Here is a 20,178-nt window from a genome sequence, read left to right as displayed (position 1 = left end):
AGATCCCTCACAGGGCTGCAGAACCAGTTTTATTCTGAATTAGAATGAGGAATTATTATAACAAATTATGAAACATGTTGCTGATTTTCAAGTATAACACTTGATAGAGATTTTTAAAGAACATCTTGGGCTTTGGGTTAGGTAAATTTGCTTTAAAATTACATAGAATACTGACTTGTTGACCATACCATAATTAATGCTTATTCCTGAGGTGAATATGACTTAATGGCTAGACTTGATTTTTCTATTTTTATAAAACTCCAGGATTTTAAGCATTTCCACTTCAGGGGAAAAAAAAGTGTTAGGGCTGAACACATAAATGTTGAGCAACAAGGAGTTTCTTCCAGACTTCTCCATCTGGGTATTGGTGTTTCTTTACAGATCCCTCCTTCATTTCTGTTGAGTAGCCTGCATCCTAGCAAACACAATAAATTGGCAAACGTTAACACTGGTTGCTGCAGCTACTAGAAATGCTTGTAAATCTAATTCAGTATTTAAGAAATTATATTTGGGGCTGGAGATAGCTCTCCCACAATATCAGTGTGGCTGCGAGCACCAGTGTCAGTCAGCCCTTAATCCCAGGCCCAGGGTTTCCCTTCTTTGGCCTCTGTGGGCATCCCTCACCCACATACATGTAGTTAAAAATAAAGCTTTAAGATGTAAGGGATTTTTTGTTTGAAAGAAGACAGAAAGGGTCATACTTTATTGGCTACTTATCTGGATTGTTAGTGAAACTAAAACTTTGGTAGCCTAATATGTGTTAGTGAAAATGAGCCACAATCTGGATAAAATCAGTATAAATGGCCCAGGCCACTAATGTGCAGATCTGCTGGCTTTTGGGAAGACGGAATGTGTGTTTTAAAGGCTTAGCAACTATGGAAGTAGGACCATACCTCTGTGTCTTAGGATTTCTATTGTCGTGATAAAACTGACCAGAAAGTTCCCTGGGGAGGAAATTATTCCAGCTTACATCTCTCAGGTCACATTCCATCACCAAGTGAAATCAGGACAGGAACTCAGGAGGGCAGGAGCTGAAGTAGAGGCCACTGAGGAATGCTGCCTACTGCCTTGTTCAGTCTACCTTCCTGCATCATCTAGGACTAAACCTGTCCAGGGTGGCGCTGTCCCCAGTAAGCATTGATCAATATCAGTCAATGCATCCTAGTCTTGCCCACAGGCCAGTCTTGACATTTTCTCAATTAAGGTCCTCCCTTATGAAATGACTCTAGCTTGTGTCAAGTTGACGTAGAACTAGGCACACACTGACCTTTAGAACGTAAGGGTTTTGGAGCTGGAGAGATGGCTCAGGCTTAAAAGCACTGGTTGTTCTTTAAAAGGTCCTCAGTTTAATTCCCAGCACCCACATGGTGGCTCACAACCATCTATAAGGAGATCTGGTGCCCTCTTCTAGCGTGTAGGTGTTCCATGTAGGCAGAACACTATAATAATACACATCTTTTTTTTAAAAATCAAAAAAACTTAAGGATTTGATACTCATTACTATGAGTCATTTGTTATTGGAAATCAGTGTTGACTCAAAGCTTTGTGGTCCCTGCTCAGGGACACAGTGGCTTCAGACAGCATGTCTGCAACTTGTCCTAAGCCTCAACTTACCTTGGGAGGCAGATATGAAGCATGTTTGATAACCACAGGATACTTGAAATGTTCATGCAGGTGGTTCACGTATTCACACATCCTAGGAAATTGAAGCATTAGTGCCTGAAGTTGGATAACTCATGAGCCAGCAACTATGAAAGCAGAAAAGTGTCCTTAAATGGTGGGCTGAAGAGATGGCTCAGTAGGTAAAACATTTGCCTTGCAAACATGAGGATCTGGATTTGATCTCAGGAACCCATATAAAGCTAGGTGTGGTGGGGCATATACAGTGAGATGGGAGGTGGAGATAGAAGACTCCCTGGAAGCTCAGAAGAACTAGATAGTTGGTATACACAGTGGTAAGCAACAGAGAAGCCCTCTCTCAGACAAGGTAGGGAGGTGAATACCAACATCTGAGGTTGTCCCCTCCACAATTGTGCCTGCACTCAACATGACACAAACAACCTTTTGGCAACAGGTTCTGGGGTTATAGCTCAGTATTAGTAGAGGGCTTGGCTGGGATAAGATCCTAGGTTTGATCCTGAAGGCTCAGCTGTTCATGTTCTGTTCGAAGTCAGTCTATGAGGTGCTTCCATCTCCAGAACATGTAGGAGCTGGGACACTGTGAAGTTACCCTGAAGGTTTTGTAGTACCCCCACATCAATTCAAATTCCAGACACCTGGGATTACTGTCCTGCCTAATGCCAAATGTTAGTTTACTAGACTAAACTGCCAAATTAGATTAAATTTCCATCTGTGCACATGATTAAGTGAAAAGCACAGGTTTGGAATTGGGTCAATCTGTTCAAGTTGTGTATGCCACTGTGCAGTCTTGTGGGCAGGTACCATACTCAAAAGGCTGGTAACATAACCTGTTTCTTTAGTCACCTGATAACATGATGGCATATAACAGAGTGTGAACCAGTGTTCTTAGGAGATTAAAACACCCCATTTTGGTGTGAAATTTCTTAAGACAGAATGTTTTAGGGAAGTGAACCAACAGGAGGAAAGATACTATTGATATGCTCTCTAAGAGATAAAGTAAACAACTCAAAATAGCTTCTAGAAGCCCCTGACCCTGACCACATTCACTAGGTACCTCCTTCCTAGAGCAAACAGTAAAAACTGCTGAGAGTCACTCTCAGACAAGCCCAGCTGAAGCCCTGGCTGAACTGCCTAGAAGAAACAAAGACCAGATGAGCTGCCTGGAAGAGACTTAGACCAAATGAGTCACCTGGAAGGTACACTTTTCAATTTGTGGTGCTGCCTGCAGGCTCTGCAGTATATTCCAGGTCCCAGCTTTGTGAGTTGTCACCCATGCTGGCTTTGGTGATGCAGCTGTCAAGTCATTTCTGCACCTGTAAGTAACCCTTCACCCATATTCCTATAAGTAACCTCAATAAAACTCATTGGTTAGCCAAGTTGTAACTTTGGTGGTATCTGTACTTGAGTCTGTCATCGTTTGTTCGTGTCTCACCAGGAATAATGTCACACAGAAACCAGGAATGCAGAAATAAACTGGCAAGAGAAGCTAAGGCTTCTGTGTCCTGGGTGCAGATAAAGACCCATCTATATGGGGGAGATGGTGGGTGTCAAAACAATGCTGAGAGAATGACAAGGCAGAGGGTCAGGGTCAACACAGGTGCTGGTATCTGGTGGCAGTTTACCCAGACATTTCTGAGTTGCAAAGCCTGTATGAAGCACCAGCACTGCTTTGAGACGCCTCACACCAGGGCTACTGCACTGAGGTGCTTAGGTGACTCATCCCTGGGGCCTGCAGTGCTCATGAGGGCAAGAACTGAAATGAGAAAGTGAATTAAAACAACTCAGGAAGGGTACTTTCAACCTAGAATCAGTTTGGACAGTATTAACTGTAAAAGAAAAGGACAACAATATAGAGCTTCATTGTCGGAGTCCTGTGACATTAGGTACGTGCAGCAGCTCTAGGGTGAGGAGGTCCGAGTTTCCTCCCTTTGCACCTAATGTTCTTTAGAACATAAACTAAAGTTTAGGCAGACTGAAAAAAAGTTCTGTTGGGGCTGGAGAGATGGCTCAGAGATTAAGAGCACTGGCTGCTCTTTCAAAGGTCCTGAGCTTAATTCCCAGCAACCACATGGTGGCTCACAACCATGTATCATGAGATCTGGTGCCCTCTTCTGGCATGCAGGAGTACATGTAGGCAAAACACTATACATAATCAATAAATAAATCTTAAAAAAAAAAATGCTGTTTACTCACTAGCCAGCTGAATAAACTATTACAATTCTGACACCCTCACCCTCATGCCTCCTGAATTTGGTGTTTGCCTTATCCATGTAGGTTCTCATATTTGTTCTCAAGATTTAGCTTCACTGAGGTTTTTTTTGTGATATGTTTAGCCTGAGCAGACAAAGTATAATAAGCAAGTCCATATATGTGCAAATGACTGGAAGGCGACGCCCCAATTTGAAATCCTGTTTGGGCTAGAGAAATGGCTCCACCATTAAGAGCTTTCCAAGAGGGTCCAGGTTTGATTGCCAGCACCCACATGGCAGTTTACAACTATCTGTAATTATAGGTCCAGGGATCTAACACCTGACCTCCACAGGCACTGAACATATGTGCATAGACCATGCAGACAAAGCACCCATAAACATAAAATTAAAGGGAAAAAACAAGGTGAACAGTATCATGTTAGTTTGGAACTGGTGTTTTAAATCTATAGTGGGTGTTTGCAACAGTGCAAAGAGTTGAGTATCTCTAGTCCTGAAAGAATTTTCAAAGAGCTTTCCTGAGTTAAGGGATATTACTGCAATGAGAGAGGGGCAATGCCTTCTTACTGACCTGTTTTGAAGGCTTGCAGAGACTGATACATAGTCAAATATAATCAAGTGCTGTACTAGTTCACAGAGTCCAACTCCACCGGCATGGGGACAAACAGGGACTAGAAGGAAGGCAGGCATTTCAATTTAAGGCAAAAGTATGCAGAGAGGAAGAGAGACAGATTCCATAGGTTTTTGTTACTGTCTATATAGGTGATTTGATCATTTTTAATATTTAGAGATAAGATTCCAAGGTGGAAATCAGCCAAGACTCCTGATTAGAGATAAATAAGATTTTGAGAAAAGGCAAACTACAATCTGAGCAGAGGAGATTTGGTCCACAGCCTCCCCATCATCCCTTACTTCCAAACTTTTTGGCCATCAGTAATACTGAGAGGTTTTCATTGACACTTCCCAATCTGCAGCTGTCAATCTGGAGGAACTGCAAGGCATTTGCCTGTAGGAGTTGCTTAAATATCACTCGATTGTGGCACTAGAAATAGATTTAAATATTTAAACAACACCAACAAAAGAATTAGGCTTGATTTTCATGATGCCTAAGCTTGGTAGCCTTACTGTGATTCCACGCCTGCTGTTACTCATTACTACATTTCAGGAAGCCTGGACTTTCTTTTCTTTTTCTCACTTGGCCTGAGGTGACCCTGACAATGTAGAGGGACAAATCTGAAGATGTAACTGCGAATCAAGTACAGATTACACCAGCTCTCCCTTTATACAGGTTACTGTTGTATCACCTGGCAAGTGGGAAGTGGAATGGAACATCAGGATGGAATACAGTGACAGCTACAAGCAGATGGACAATGTGGAACAGTGGCAGGGTGGCACTGTTCATTCTGCTGGAAGGGTGAAAGTTCCTCTGCTCTACCTTTGAGCTGACTGCAGCAGGTGTAGACAGGCACGAGGAGAGAGTAATTTCATCCTTAATCTACTGGAAGTTGGCTTTCTTAAAGTCACTGCATGCCCTGACAGTAATAAGTTGTTGCCTTGATAATTCTAAATAATCACTCAGAGAAAAACAAAAACAGTGACCTGAATCCCATACATTATGAAAAAAGTCACAAAACTTTGGACTCAAATGAACTACCAATTTTTATGATAAAAAATTCCCCAACTTAAAATGCAACATGACTGTGTTCTCTATCAGTGGTATAATGAGGTGATACCAAGGGCATATCACTCACCTGTTCTCCTGTGGCAACACCAATTCCTAATGGGGCCAGTGCCTGCAAAAGAAGGCAGCCTGGTGTTATTTTCCAATGTTTAAGCTGCAACTCTCAATGTTTAAAAATATTTTTAGAGCTGAAGGAAACATTCCTGCTGTTGAGTCATCTGAAGTTTAAAGCCTGGCAGAAGGGTGTCCATAGGAATGTGTGTGCGTGGGAGAGTTGTGTACCCACAGGGGGGAAACCAGGGCTGCTCATATACTGCTACTGCCCCACTCCTGGATGTGGCTCTGCAAACTTGCTTCTGCAGCACTATGTGTCTCCATGTTCCAGGGCCTGAACAATGTTCCAAACAGAGAGATGTTCTTGTGGACCCATGTAGCTCTGACCTCTGCTTGCTGTGGGTCACTCACTTCCCCATTTATTATTTTTACTGTATTCTTAATAACTCTGAGAAGTGATGATTTTGAACACTATCTTGTCTCTGTTAATTCCAAAGTCCTCTCACCTGGCTTGGACGGCTTGCTTTATAGATAAGGCTAAGACCACTGCTTTACCTGGTAAACCTCTCTGTCATTTAGTAAAGTAATTGTCCTCTGACTTCTGCGCGCGCGCGCACACACACACACACACACACACACACACACGTATGGCACGCATGCACGCACGCACACAACGAATGAATAAATAAATGTAACAACAGCAAGAAGAACCCTAAGAAGCCAGACATGGTGGTACACATCTGTAAGCCCAGTAATATGGAGAATAAAGTAAGAGGATCAAAAGTTTGAGACTAGTTTAGCTACAAAGAGAAAACCCTGTCTCTAAACTAAAAGCTTCAATCCCAGGGCTGGAGAGATGGCCCAGCGGTTAGAGCACTGACTGCTCTTTCAGAGGTCATGAGCTCAATTCCCAGCACCATGCAGTGGCTCACAACCATCTACAATGTGATCTGATGCCTGCAGATGTACATGTAGGCAGAGCACTGTATACTTAATAATAAATAAATAAATATATCTTTTTTTTAAAAGCTTCAATCCCAATCAAAACCTTCATCTCATTCTTCACAGAAAAGAAAACAAAACAATCATAAAATTAAAATGGAATCACAGAAGACCCCAGATAGCCGTAATAGTCCTGAGTAAAAAGAACAGTGTTGGAGGAATTACCATTCCATACCTCAAGATATACTGCAGAGCTATAATAATGGGAAGAAGACTGTTCTGTCACAGAAACAAATAGACCAGTAGAACAAAACTGAAGACCAGAACAAAAACTTCATCTAATATTCAACAAAGATGTCAAAAACAGAATGGAGAAAAGACAGCAGACTGGATGCCATGTAGGGAAGAAGAAGTTAGACTCCTATCTGTTACCTCACACAAAAGTATCTCCAAGTGAAGCAAAGGCCTAAATGTGAAACATGAAATACTGAAACTGCTAGAATATAGATACAAGATATAGGTATAAAAAAGGACTTTCTGAATAGGACCTTATTTGTCCAGGAATTCAGACCAACAACTGATAAATGGGACTTTGTAAAACTAAAAATCTTCTGCATAGCTAAAGAAACAATCCAATGAAGAGGAAGTCCCCAGGATGGAGAGACTCTTTGCCAGATATATATATCTGACAGAGGATCAATATCCAGAATATACTAAACTCAAACAAAGAGTCAAACCCCCAAATAACTCATTAAAAATGGGCTTAGAATCTGAACAGAACTAACCCTGAACTCTAAAATAAAAATAGCTAAAAACAAAACAAAACAAAACAAAAAACTAAAAAAAAAAAAAAAAAAAAAAAAAAAAAAAAAAAAAAAGTTAATAGTTTCTAGCAATTAGGGATATGTAAATCAAAACAACTGAGATTTCGTCTTTTCCCAGTCAGAATGGCAAAGCCCAACAAAACAACTGATAAGTGCTGGAGAGTTGTGAAAGAAAAGGGACTGTTGGTGGAATTGCAAAATAGTTCAGCCAGTCTAGAAATTAGTATGGAGAACTGTCAAAAAGTTAAAAATAAATCTACCATATGACGTAGCTATATCACTCCTCAGCTTGTCCCCCAAAGGACCCAATATCCTACTCTGTAGACACTTGTTCATCCATGTTCACTGCTGCTTTATTCACAATAGCCAAGAGATGGATACAATCTAAATAACCTTCAACTGATAAATGGATAGTCAATATGTGATACATATAAATTATAGAATACTATACAGCTGTAAAGAAAAATAAAATCCTGAATTTGCAGGCAAATAGATGGAATTAGAAAGGAACATATTGAGTACGGTAACCCAGACCCAGAAGACAAATGTCACACTATGTCTCTCATCTGTGGTCCTAGCTCCAGTTTTCAGTTGTGAGTATATAACCTGGAGTGACTGCAGAAACTAGGTAAGTAAAAGAGGATGGTGGGGTTGGGGAGAGGAACACTAGAGAAGAGAATAGCAAGGTACAAATGGGGAAAGTGGACTTTAATTAGGGAGGGAAAGGGAGATAAACACAGAGGAGGGTAAACAGTAAGGGCATCTGGAAAATCATAAGGAATCATTAGTTTCTAAAATTAAATAAAATACACGTAAATCTCTGTAGACATATATATACATACATTGTTCAAGTGAAATTTTCCCATCTGGGCTGACAATGTTCCATCCAAGAGCCATAGACTATAAAAAAAAATCTTGAACACCAAGTGTGTGAATCACTTGAGTTGTTGGTCAAATTTGTTCAAGAGATTCCCCAAACATTATAGACTATTGCTATAGCCCTTGATTGCCTCCAGAAGTTGAAGGTAAGTAACCTATGAGCTGAGCAGATTTTATTTGTGTATTTAGGAATTCCTGGGATATGTATGAGCTTGTAATCACAGCACTGGGAAAGCAGCAACAGTGGATCCCTGGGGCTCACTGGTCAGCCAATCTAACTGGCAAGTTCTGGGTCCTAGGGAGAGACTCTGCCTCAAACTAAATAAGGCAGATGGCTCTTGAAGGATGATACCCAAGGTTGACTTCTGGCCTTCACATGCATGAATACACAAATACACACACAGAGAAGGCTGTGGTTACTCCAAAGATCTCACAACTGATTTGTAGTGTGACACTCCTTAGCATTAACTCTGCTCCTTTGTGAGGCTATCCCCATCTCTGACTGTCCTAGCCTATCCCCAATATCTCTTTAATGAGCTTCTTTCTACCACACTAGGCACTCAGCATTCAGACCCAACACTTGCTAGTTTTGTTTTATGCGCTTCAATATTTCTTCTTGGATGAGGCTTCAGGTACTTAAAACATTTTTTTTTAATTTAAATAAAGAAGGGCACTCCCTAAACACAGGATTCTGGGGGGTGCCTGGTCTAAGTAGACTCTGTTAATTTGCTTAGAGAAAGGGAGAATGGCCCTGAGTTCACAATCTTACATCCTCATAAGAGCTAGAAGATTCAAAGTCCCTCCCAGAACATAAAAGGGGAATTCCAGGCCAGGTGGGGCTACACAGTGAGACCCTGGAGAGAGGGGGGTGTGCTGTGAGAAAGGTTACTCCCTATCAGTTATATTTTATTTTAAACAATTTTCTCCTTTTCTTCTCTAAAATTATTTCAGAGATTCATTCATTAATTGTTAATTAATAGTGTTTGTATGTGTGTAGGCACACATGTCACTGAGTATACGTGGAGATCAGAGGACAACTTGAGGGAGTATTTCTCCCCTTCCACTATGTGGGCCCTGGTGACTGAACTCTCAGGTTTTCAGATTTGGCAGCAACCATCTCCTGCTGAGCTATCTCTCTAGCTCATTGGTACATTTTAAAGATAAAACCACAAAATGAGGAAGTACAGCTACCAAAGTGTGGTGGTTTCAATGTCCCTCATAAGTTCAGATGCTTGGCTACTTGGTCCCACTTTGGTAGTACTGTTTGGGTAGGCTTAAGAGGTGTGGCCTTGTTGGAGGAAATATGTCCCTAGGGACAGGCTTTGAGGATATGCCTTTCATACGTGAGGTGTGAGCCCTCAGCTTCTGCTCTAGCTGCCATGTCAGCTGCCACACTTTCTTGCCACTTTATCCCTCTTGAGCCATAAGCAGCCAAACCCCCTTGCTCTTGCTTTTGTCATGGTGTTTAACACAGCAATAGCAAAATACCCAAGACACAAATTCATACCAGAGAGAAAATGTGGGTTTTTTTTTTTTTGTTTGCTTCTTTTGTGTTTTGTTTGGTTTTAGTTTTTCGAGACAGGGTTTCTCTGTGTAGCTTTGGCTGTCCTGGACTCTCGTTGTAGACCAGGCTGGCCTTGAACTCACAGAGATCCTCCTGCCTCTGTCTCCCTGGGTGCTGGGATCAAAGGTGTGTGTTACCATGCCCAGATTAAGAAAATGTTTCTTAAAGGGCAGGAGTTGGCTAGGGGCCAAATTAATGTACTAATTCAATAATACAATGTGTAGGCAAGAAAGAGAGTAGAGGCAGATGGTGTCCAAACCTGTGCACAAGGGGAGAGAAAGCCTTATAAAGCTCCAGGCCTTGGTGCCAGAGCTTTGAGATGGCCATGATGGTTCTTTGTGGTCTGATTCAAATTTCATAACTAGTTTTATCTCAATTCTCTATTCATCCTACAGCCTTTGGTTGAATACAATTTCTTACAGAGCTGCTTAGGTCAGCTTAAGTTCAGTTTACAAATGAGGCAACTGGTCCTCCAGTTCTGAAGATGAGTACTAAGTACCTGAGCAACAGTAGCCACCTACCCTGACATAGTTCCTAAGATGTTCTGATATATCAGGATCTATCTGAACCCTTAAGGCAATGAAGATGACCCTCAATATCTGTGACTTTGTTTCAAGGGCTCTCAGAAGGCCTGATCTTTGAGTCCTCTGGATGAATCTATACTTTTTGTTTTGCACTGAGCAAATAAAATACAGGTGCTTCTTAGCTTGATAAGATCCTCATAAATGCACTGTTGGTGGAAAGATCATAAGCAGAAAATACAGTCAATCTACCTACTCTACCGAATAGTAAGGCAGATTACAGTGACCCACGTGTCCCTGGAGCACTGGGACAGGAGTTAACATTATTAGAATACTATTAAATAACCACTAATGTTAATGATAAACCTTTAATAATAAAGATTTATCTCTCTTTGAATCTTTACTTTTCCTTTAAATAGGCTAAGCTTTTGGGAGTGAGGCAATCTGACTCCCTAACAAACAGGAACACTTCTCTGGTACCCTGGCTAGCCAAGCAGCTAGCATTCTGGGTTATGTGGAAATTAATTTTGAGGACACATTTGCAATTTAATGTGACCACTATAAATATGATTAAAGATATATTCCATACAGCTGCCCCAGCCTTAGAAGGCAGCATTCTAAGAGAGATAAATATTGATCAACTAGATGGCCCTGAAGCCATTTTCACTCAAGATAGAAGAACACTTACCTCCTGGCCCAGAAGGAGGCCTGTAATTAGTGCAAACATGGTCTTTTATTTACATGAGGGACTGTGCCATGAGAATTTTAGGGTCTGTCATGACCCCCAAGAACATTAAACAAGCTGGGTGTGGTGGTGCATGCCTTTAATCCCAGCACTCAGGAGGCAGGCGGATCTCTGTGAGTTCGAGGCCAGTCTGGTCTACAGAATGAGTCCAGGACAGCCAAGGCTCCACAGAGAAATCCTGTCTCAAAACCACACACACACACACACACACACACACACAAACACACACACAAAGAACACTAAACAAAATAGTAAATGACTGAGACAGCAGAAGCAGCAGCTTTATTACCTTGGAAATAGCTGCATGGCCCAAAATGTCATCAGGGGATGTGGGTTCCTCAATCCACAATGGCTTGAACTCAGCCAGTTTTGACATCCACTCCACTGCCTCAGGCACATCCCAACGCTGGTTGGCATCCATCATCTGCAAGGACAGACCTCACTTCTCTTTAGGGCCGTGGCTCCAGAGAGAAGATGCCATCATTTAATATATACCCAATGTTTAGGAAGACTCCTCTGGCATGTCTTCTGCTAGAATCTAGCCCCAGTCCTCAAAAAAGGATCCAAAATGCAGGCACTGGGATTAGAAATCTGGCTTCAAGACTTGATACCCTAGCATCATATTCAGGGGGAGGAGGTTCCCCTCAGTCACAGTCATAGGGAAGGGGAATGGGGTGAAAGCAGGAGGGAGGGAGGAATGGGAGGATGCACAGGATGGGATAGCAATTGAGATGTAATATGAATGATTTTATTTTTCAATAAAAAAAGAGAAAAAAGCTATCTGGCTTCAAATCTGAGCCATATATGAGGGAGAAGATGTGAATTGTTTACAGAACTGTTGTGATGTTTATAAGTGCTCTGATCTGGGTTATGAGATGTGTTTATTGACAATAGGATCCACTGAGTACTTTATTTTTATCCTAAGTGTATGAGTGTTTTGCCATAATGTGAACCATGTAAATGTCTGGTGCCAGCTGAGGGCAGAAGAGGGCATCAGATCCACTAAGTTACAGCTGCTTATGAGCTACCATGCAGGTGCTGGGAACAGAACCTGGGTCCTCTGCAAGAGCAGAATGTTCTTAATCACTGAACCATCTTTATAGATCCTTATTTTGTTTATATAATGTGTGTGCCCTCTCATATATGTGTGTATGCATGCATATGTGTGGAAGTTAGAGGGCAACTTGTAGGGGTCAGTTCTTTCCTTCTACAATGTTGATCCTGAGATTGAACTCAGGTTCTCTACTGAACAGAAGATAACATTAACAGCTGAGCCATCTCATTGGTTCCCTTTTTGTCACCTTTTGTTGACTATTTCCCACCAGGTGTCTGACACTAAGGAAGCTCCTGTCCCACTAGGCATTTCATGGGTTTTGTTCCATTTATTTTTAACTATAACCCCACAAGGCAGCTCACATTAATTACCCTGTTTTACAAATAAAAACTGGTTTATAGAGAAGTCACTCAAGACCAGTAAGCCAAGTCGATGGTAAGTTCAAGTCCAGGCCTTGCCTTTCAGGCTTTGGCTTTCTCCTCACCATCACCTGGAAGCCAGTGGATTGCTGTGCAGAGCTTGAGACAGGCCCACCCCTCTGCCATCAGCCTCATTACACTTGGAGAAGATGGACAAGGACAGGAGATTCTATAAGTTATCTAAGTGGTAAGAGTTTCCTTACAGGATACTCTGCAAACCACAGTACAGCAGGCTTAAGATCAATTATTTGAATGAGGATGACCTCATGAAGCAAAAAATAGTGATATTTCATGTATAAATAATGAAGCTTCTGATCTTACATTAAGTACTTCAAGATTAATTTTAACTCACAAGCCTTTGGAAAAACCTCATAAAAAATCTGATTGTGAGTTTCTTTTACAAAAGTATTTTACATGCAATTAAAACTATGTCATTAAATACATAGGAATGATTAATCCTTATCTAAATACTTTTCCAAAGATTGGTTGCTTGGACCTATCTCCTGGTTAATGATTTACATATGACGGTGATGCCAATGGAAGACTGCTTGTTCAGGCTTACCCATATATATTAGCATAAAGAACTTTTTTTTGTGCTTTGATCAGACTTAACTGGCTCTGCATAATTATAAAACCGATTAGATCCCATAGCTTTTTAAAAGAGAGTTCACCTATCATAAGGCCACCATAAATTATAAAAATGTCCATGTTCTTAATCCTTGCTTGAAACAAAAGACTTCAGGCTGGGGTGAATATCATAGCTCAGTGATAAAATGCTTATCCAACATGAACACATCTCTGAGTTAGATTCACAGTACCACAAAAACAAGCAAACAAACAAACAAACCATCAAGCTGCCATGTCTTAAGATTTATTATTTATACAGTGTTCAGCCTGCATGTGAGCCAGCAGGTCAGAAGAGAGCACCGGATCTCATTACAGATGGTTGTGAGCCACCATGTGGTTGCTGGGAATTGAACTCAGGACCTTTGGAAGAATAGCCAGTGCTCTTAACCTCTGAGCCATCCCTCCAGCCCTCATGAGAATATATTTACCAAAGTCTTCTCTGGTCCGATCATGTTCCTGATGAGGCGGCATCTTCGTATGTCATCCTGGAGATCAGCCCCGACTTTTACTTTAAATCTATAAATACAATTAGTTTAGATAGGTGTTTAACTTGGCAAGAACACCTGGATTTTCTGTGCCTCTCTGTGAATCATTCACAGACCATGTTTTCTAGTAACCTCTACTCTTCCTAGTCAAACTTTAGACAAGTCACTTGATAATAATGCTGCAAACTGCATCTTTTTATTCAGTATCAGGGCAATGACTCTCAATTATCTGCTGACCCACAACTAAGGAACCAGAATGAGAGGTTGCATCTCTAATACAGCTCCCTGACATTGTGCTATGCCAAACAGGTAAGAACAAACAGGCCCAGGTCCAAATGGAAAAGGCAAGTAGGGTTGGCAAGATCCATACTAGTTGCTATGGGTTAACTGTACAGAAAGTTTTGTCTCCAGTGAGTCTAGTTTGACTAATAGTGTTCCTTATAGTAAAGGGCTCCAGTGAGGGAAAGGGACTTGGTCACACACAAAAAAAGCAACAGCGTGTAGTCTGTAGTGTTCTGCAGAGGTCTCCTCCATGGCACATTTGGTCACTTACAAGGAGCACCCCAACCCCTAATCTGCCTTGATGTCCAATTATATTCCTGAGACATAGGCATTTATGTATGTTCCTTGAGACTCTGCTGGAGTGTGGTTGGTCCAGTGTAGGCACTGTTAGTGGAGCAGAGAATATCATCCCAAGAGACTGGTATCCAATTTCTCCCTCACAAATATCTGTTTAATGACCAAAGCTATGCTTGGGAGCCACAACAGCTTTGGCCTGCCACTGCAGACAGAACCTTCTACTCCTCAAAATGCCCAGTCTCCCTGTCTACTAAGAGGCCCACTCAGCTCATAAAAGCTTCATGCAGGTACAGGGATTACACTCCCTAGATAACTGTAGTTATGAACACCCATCAAAGGAGAGGATCTTTACAGCAAACAGAGACCATCACAGAAAATCACAACTGCACACAACAGATCATGAGGAGACAAACCCCAAAAGATACTATACATGAAAGCTCCTGCATCAATGCCTCAGGGAACATCTAGGTATAAGGGACAGAGAGACTGTAAGAGGCAGAATACCAGAAAGTCTATTCTGAAAGTCTCTCCTAGAACTGACTGTAGAAATAAGACCAGAACAATGGCAGTATCAATAAACATTTTAACATGGAAGGAGGAAAAATTTGCAGGATCTTACCCATAAAAACAAAACAAAACAAAATTATGGGCAACCAATGATTACTAGGAGGAGGATCAGCCTCTTCCTTTATTGTCTGTCCAATGCAGAGTGGTCAACTTGAAATCATGTACATACTACCAATGAAAATGAACTCAGCAGTGTATAATAGTGTACACATATTTAATAGCACACATACACACACGTATGTAACAATGATGAAGAAAAAGATGCTGGGCACAATGGTTCATGCCTTTAACCCAAGCACTCTGGAGGCAGAGGCAGGCAGATCACTGTGAGTTCAAAGCCAACTCACAGAGTGAGTTCCAGGACAGCCAAGGCTACACAGAGAAACCTTGTTGAAGAAGAAGGAAAACAAGAATAAGAATAAGAGTAAGAAGAAGAGGAGGAGGAAGAAAAGGAGGAGGAGGAAGAAGGGTAGAAAGAAAGACAGACTGACAGACTATCAACTTGCAAGCGAGGATTTGGGAGAGGTTTGAGGGAAGGTAGCTGGAGGAAAGGAGGAAGGGAAAGTGATTTAATTTTATTTCAATTAGAAACATGTTTTTAAAAAATGAACATTCTCAGGCACCCACTGTCTTGTTTTCTCTTACTCATAACAAACACCCAGTACTTTTACTCTAGGTGGGAATTTCAGCTATGTGCTTTTTAGTACTCCAGAGTACTGGAAGTAGCTGCCCATCACCTCTGCACACTTCTTGTGCACAAATCTTCCTGAAACCCCAGAGTTGACACATCAGCCTCTTCTTGGTCAAGTAGAGGCTAGTCTTCCTGGAACTTTAATTTAATTTAATTCAACTTAATTGCTTCAAATTAAAATATGGCAACTCTTGGAAGGACCAAGAGAGAGGGAGGTCATAGGTTTCAGAGAGGCTGAGAAATCTGCCTAGGATCACACACTGAGTCCTTGAAAAGGAGTGATGGTCTTAGAATATCAAGTCTCTTCTTGGTGACTTGCTATCCTTCCTCTGAGTGCTGCCAGGCCTCCCCATCCAGGGGACGTAGTCTCCCTCAATCACAGACATAGGGGAGGGGAGAAGGGGGGAAGTGGGAGGGAGGGAGGAATAGGAGGAAACAAGGGAAGGGCTAACAATCGAGATGTAATATGAATAAATTAATAAAAAATAAAAAAGAAAAGAAGTGATGGGAAAAGGCAAGAGTTTCTTTTAATTATAATAGATGCAAAAGCCTTTTCCTTGCCTTCTTCATGTTATCACACTATATAGCTAAGGAGTTTCCAAGGTTTCAATGTCTCTCAAATTTGAGTATGTAAATAAGGAATAACTGAGGGCTCTTGTTAAAAGGAGAATCCTGGTTGGAGTTAGAGTTCAGCAGTGGAGCAATTGCTTAATGTGCTCTAGGTTTGAGCCTTGTGCCACAAGTGAATGGATTTGTATACTGGCTGGGTGTTGGAAGCTGATGTTTTCCAAAGTTTTTTCCATATGTGATATTCTGGAATTCTAAGTAGAGTCACACCTTGTCTTTAGAGAGAATATGCCTGGCCTAGGTAGAAATATTGGTGCGCTGACATACTAGACTAGTTGCTTCCGGCATTACTGATGAGATTTAATCTTTGAGTCCTCTTCACATATTCAGCCTCTTAGTGACTTGGAAGGTCAAGTCCACCATTACACAGATAACTTACCTGGTCCAGCCATCTTTCAGTGCCTCTGCGCAGAGCTGTGAGAAAAGGGTACATTTTTCATTACATATTGGTACAATGTACCATGTTCCCCTGGCCTGATAGTTCTTCAGTAGTTTTTTATCTTGGTTTCACTAACATCATGGTTGTACTAAAAACCAGAGGATCAAGCATGTGTTGTTTAAGGACAGAAGCAGTTTGGCCAACAGTATCACTCTAGTTGTGAAGTTTCCTTATCTTTATGGGAACCATTCCTTTAATTGTCATAACATTCCTGAAAGGAGATTGCAGTATGAATGTCCTTCTTTGTGAAGCTAGGATTCTCTGTGGTATCCATAGAACTAACACATGTAAGAGTAAGAAGCAGCCTGTAATCCCAGTACTCAGGAGGCAGAGGCAGGTGGATCTCTGTGAGTTCCAGGTCAGCCTAGTCTACAAAGCGAGTCCAGGACAGCTAAGGCTGCACAGAGAAATCATGTCTTGAAAAGGAATAAGAATAAGAATAATAAGAATAAAAAGAAGAAGGAGAAGAAGGAGAAAGAATTTCTCTGACTCCTTTGTCTTGATTCTATGTGAACACAATATGGTGAGAAAGTAGAGTTGGGGGTGCAGATCTGTTGTCGAGGGCTTGCCTAGCACATTTCAGGCCCTGGGCTTAAAAGCATACATAATATAGTCAGAATAACTGTCCCATAAGAGATGGGGTATTAACAGGCAGATGGATCTGAGTTTGAGGTTAACCTGGTCTACAGAATGTGTTCCAGGACATTGAGGGCTATTACACAGAGAAACCCTGTCTCAAAACACCAGATGGAGGGGGTATTATTTTCCTACTTCACAAAAAGAAAAATTGAGGCCCACGGTGGTTAAGTAACTTGCCAGTGTTATGTAGCTATACATGCATAGAATCAAAACTAGGCTGTCATCTTCCAGAATCCAACATGGGATTTACTAAGTCGGAGTGAATGGCTTTACTTTCTCTCATATAAGAAGCCATTGGATACAGAATGATGGAGAAAGGTTAACGAGAAACAGTAAAACTCTCTCAGAAGGCCAGTGTGATACAAGGACATACATCTAGCATTTGGCCTCTTCTGCACGCTACCTTCCCATATAATTTCCTAGCACATAGCTCCTAAAACACAGAATCTCTTTAGTTATAGTGTCTTTGTATACCAATAAATTGATCCTAAAATCAGTCCCTTCATGGCTGGTTACCAATAGGCCAAGCTATGACTAAAGCATTGGAACTTTTAGTCCTCCCCTGAAACCCTTAGAAAGAGAGAGGTTGATAGTTGAATTGCTTACCAAGAGCTAATGATATAATCAACATGTTTATTTGTTTGTTTGTTTACTTTTGGTTTTTCAAGACAGGGTTTCTCTGTGTAGCCCTGGCTGTCATGGACTCACTTTGTAGACCAGGCTGGCCTTGAACTCACAGAGATCAGCCTGCCTCTGCCTCCCCTGTGCTGGGATTATAGGTGTGTGCCACCACACCTGGCATCAATGTTCTTGTTAATAAATCATCTATAAAAGTCCAGAAGAACTGAGTCCAGGGAATTTCAGGGATAATGAACATGTTGTAGTGCCAGAAGCATGCTAAGAGGGCATGGAAGTTCCATACTGCCCCCTACACACTTTGCTCTGTGGTTCCACTGTACTTGGATCTTTTTAAAAATTAATTCCTCTGTAACAAACTGGCAAAGGTAAGTCAGGGTTTTGTGAACTATTCTAGTGAATAATAAAACTTGGGATTGGATTGTAGAAATGTGTGTTGTAAGTCAGAAACTCAGGTGATAGTCTGGATTTGCACAATTGGTGAGTGAAACAGATTAGTCCTTGGAAATTGAGTTACAAGACACCCAGTTGTTGTCCAAGGAGACTGGTCAGTGTGCATGTGTGAGTAAATGAGTGTATGTGTGTGTGTGTGTGTGTGTGTGTTTCCCCACTTATCTGGTGTCAGAGCCAGGTATGATGACAGGGGTGTGAAATATACATGAACTAACTTGCTTCTCCTGCCTCGGCCTGTCTGCAAAGCCAGGTTTAAGGCCAGGCATGGTGGCGCACACCTATAATCCGAGCACTGGGGAGGCAGAGGCAGGTGGATCTCTGTGAGGTCAAGGCCAGCCTGGCCTACAAAGTAATTCCAGGACATCCAGGGCTACATAGAGAAACCTCTGTCTCAAAACAAACAAAAAATAAAAACAAAAACAAAACAAACAAAAAAGCTTACCTGCTTCAGTGTGCTGTCTGAATACCCGAGCCATGCACATGATGTGGTGTAGGCAGGGTAGCCATGTCTCAGCATTTGTTCTTCTGGAAAACACAGCTCTTTTACCGTTTGGAACTTTCCAGGGAACTTCAGAATTAGAATTGTCTGGGGATAAATTGTTCCTTAACGGATATCTAGTTGTTCTCCCAGGTGTCCTTTACACACTCGTTGTCATTAGTGTGTCAAGCTCAGACAATGAGGATATTCACTGAACGCCCTGCTACTCAAAGTTCCCACAGTGCAACATGAAAGCCAAACCTCCTCGAACTGTTGCTGAACTGCGCCCTGCAGTCAAGGCACAGCACATGGCCTCTTCACCCAGGTTTACATATATGACTAAGGATCCAAGGCTTAGTATAAGGTGTTGGGAGCTCAATGTGCACTCTAGAGACAGGGATGTTCAAAAGTAGACATTGATAGCACAAACAGAGATGGACATTTTCTCACAGCCTACCTCTTTCTTTTTTACCAAGTTGACTTTTTTGCAGTATTTCTGGAGGGGGTGGGAAAGAACATAAACATATCATTTAGAAAACAGCCTGCATCTGCTGTGTGCACTCCTTGGTAAGGACCAGGATACTTCTAGACCCACAGTTTACACATAACTTACCATAGGCATCCTCTTCTGTCAGGACATCAGTAATGTATCTGAAATCAATGCAGGACAATAGCATCTTTGGATCCTGGTGGATCCAAAGGAGAGGAAAAGTCCAGATCAATCCATAGGCAGATTATTTATCTATGCTTACACTGATCTCATGAGCTTATCCTTTCCAGGAAGGGATCTTTGGGATTTGTATGTCTGGTCCTGTGTACATCCCTTAGTACTAAACATTTCAGAAATTCACTGCTGCCTTTAATGAGCCCTCAGACTCTCAATCCCTCCTGTCTTAACTTTACTTCCGGCCACTGCCCTGTTATTTCTAATTAACCTGGCTTCTTGGCCAGAGGGCCTGGTACCCAGTGAACATTCTGCACAAAGTAAAGCAGTAGATGGTTCCTCGAGCCCCTCTATGACTCCATTCTACCTGCCATGCTGGATTTTCACTCAGTTTGAGATGAGGAAGGTAGTCCTGAGGCACTGCAGCACAGGATGAAAGGCTGATTTCAGAGAGTCTGGCCACTCAGGGTGGCCCTGGGCCTACCACCCCATAGTGTGACTGTGGCCATCTCCCCACAGACTGATTTCTGACAGAGGAGAGTGGGGCACTAACCCTGAAGAATGCCAGCCATGCTTTAGAACTGTTCTTTCATGCTCACTCACCACATGCCTGGCTGGACTCCACATTCCTTTCATGACTATGGCTATACCCCTGTGAAAGACTGACCTTTCAACACTCTTGACTTGGGATGGCCCCATGCTATCCTCTGAAAGAGCTGTGAGAACATGCTGACTCCATCTGCCCCCAAAGCAGGAGCAAAG

The 20,178-nt window shown here is 41.9% G+C and overlaps 1 protein-coding gene across 2 annotated transcripts in view; it reads right to left on the bottom strand.

Annotated features, from left to right (window-relative positions):
- Window positions 1–38: 38 nt before the first annotated feature.
- Enosf1 (enolase superfamily member 1) overlaps window positions 39–20,178 on the bottom strand; it is a 36,741-nt gene continuing 16,601 nt past the window's right edge. For both annotated transcript variants that reach the window (XM_051154508.1, XM_051154509.1), the window contains 11 exons: window positions 19,366–19,438; window positions 19,210–19,248; window positions 18,717–18,799; window positions 16,487–16,521; window positions 13,587–13,674; window positions 11,348–11,482; window positions 5,600–5,641; window positions 4,761–4,890; window positions 4,420–4,519; window positions 1,615–1,696; window positions 39–415 (listed from right to left, as the gene is read on the bottom strand). In XM_051154508.1, coding sequence (XP_051010465.1) covers window positions 302–415; window positions 1,615–1,696; window positions 4,420–4,519; window positions 4,761–4,890; window positions 5,600–5,641; window positions 11,348–11,482; window positions 13,587–13,674; window positions 16,487–16,521; window positions 18,717–18,799; window positions 19,210–19,248; window positions 19,366–19,438 — 921 coding nt within the window. In that variant the 3' untranslated portion in view covers window positions 39–301. The remainder of the gene's footprint in view (window positions 416–1,614; window positions 1,697–4,419; window positions 4,520–4,760; window positions 4,891–5,599; window positions 5,642–11,347; window positions 11,483–13,586; window positions 13,675–16,486; window positions 16,522–18,716; window positions 18,800–19,209; window positions 19,249–19,365; window positions 19,439–20,178) is intronic.

This window comes from Acomys russatus, chromosome 12, assembly GCF_903995435.1.
Source record: "Acomys russatus chromosome 12, mAcoRus1.1, whole genome shotgun sequence".
Taxonomy (NCBI): domain Eukaryota; kingdom Metazoa; phylum Chordata; class Mammalia; order Rodentia; family Muridae; genus Acomys; species Acomys russatus.
This window is presented reverse-complemented; position numbering and strand designations above follow the sequence as displayed.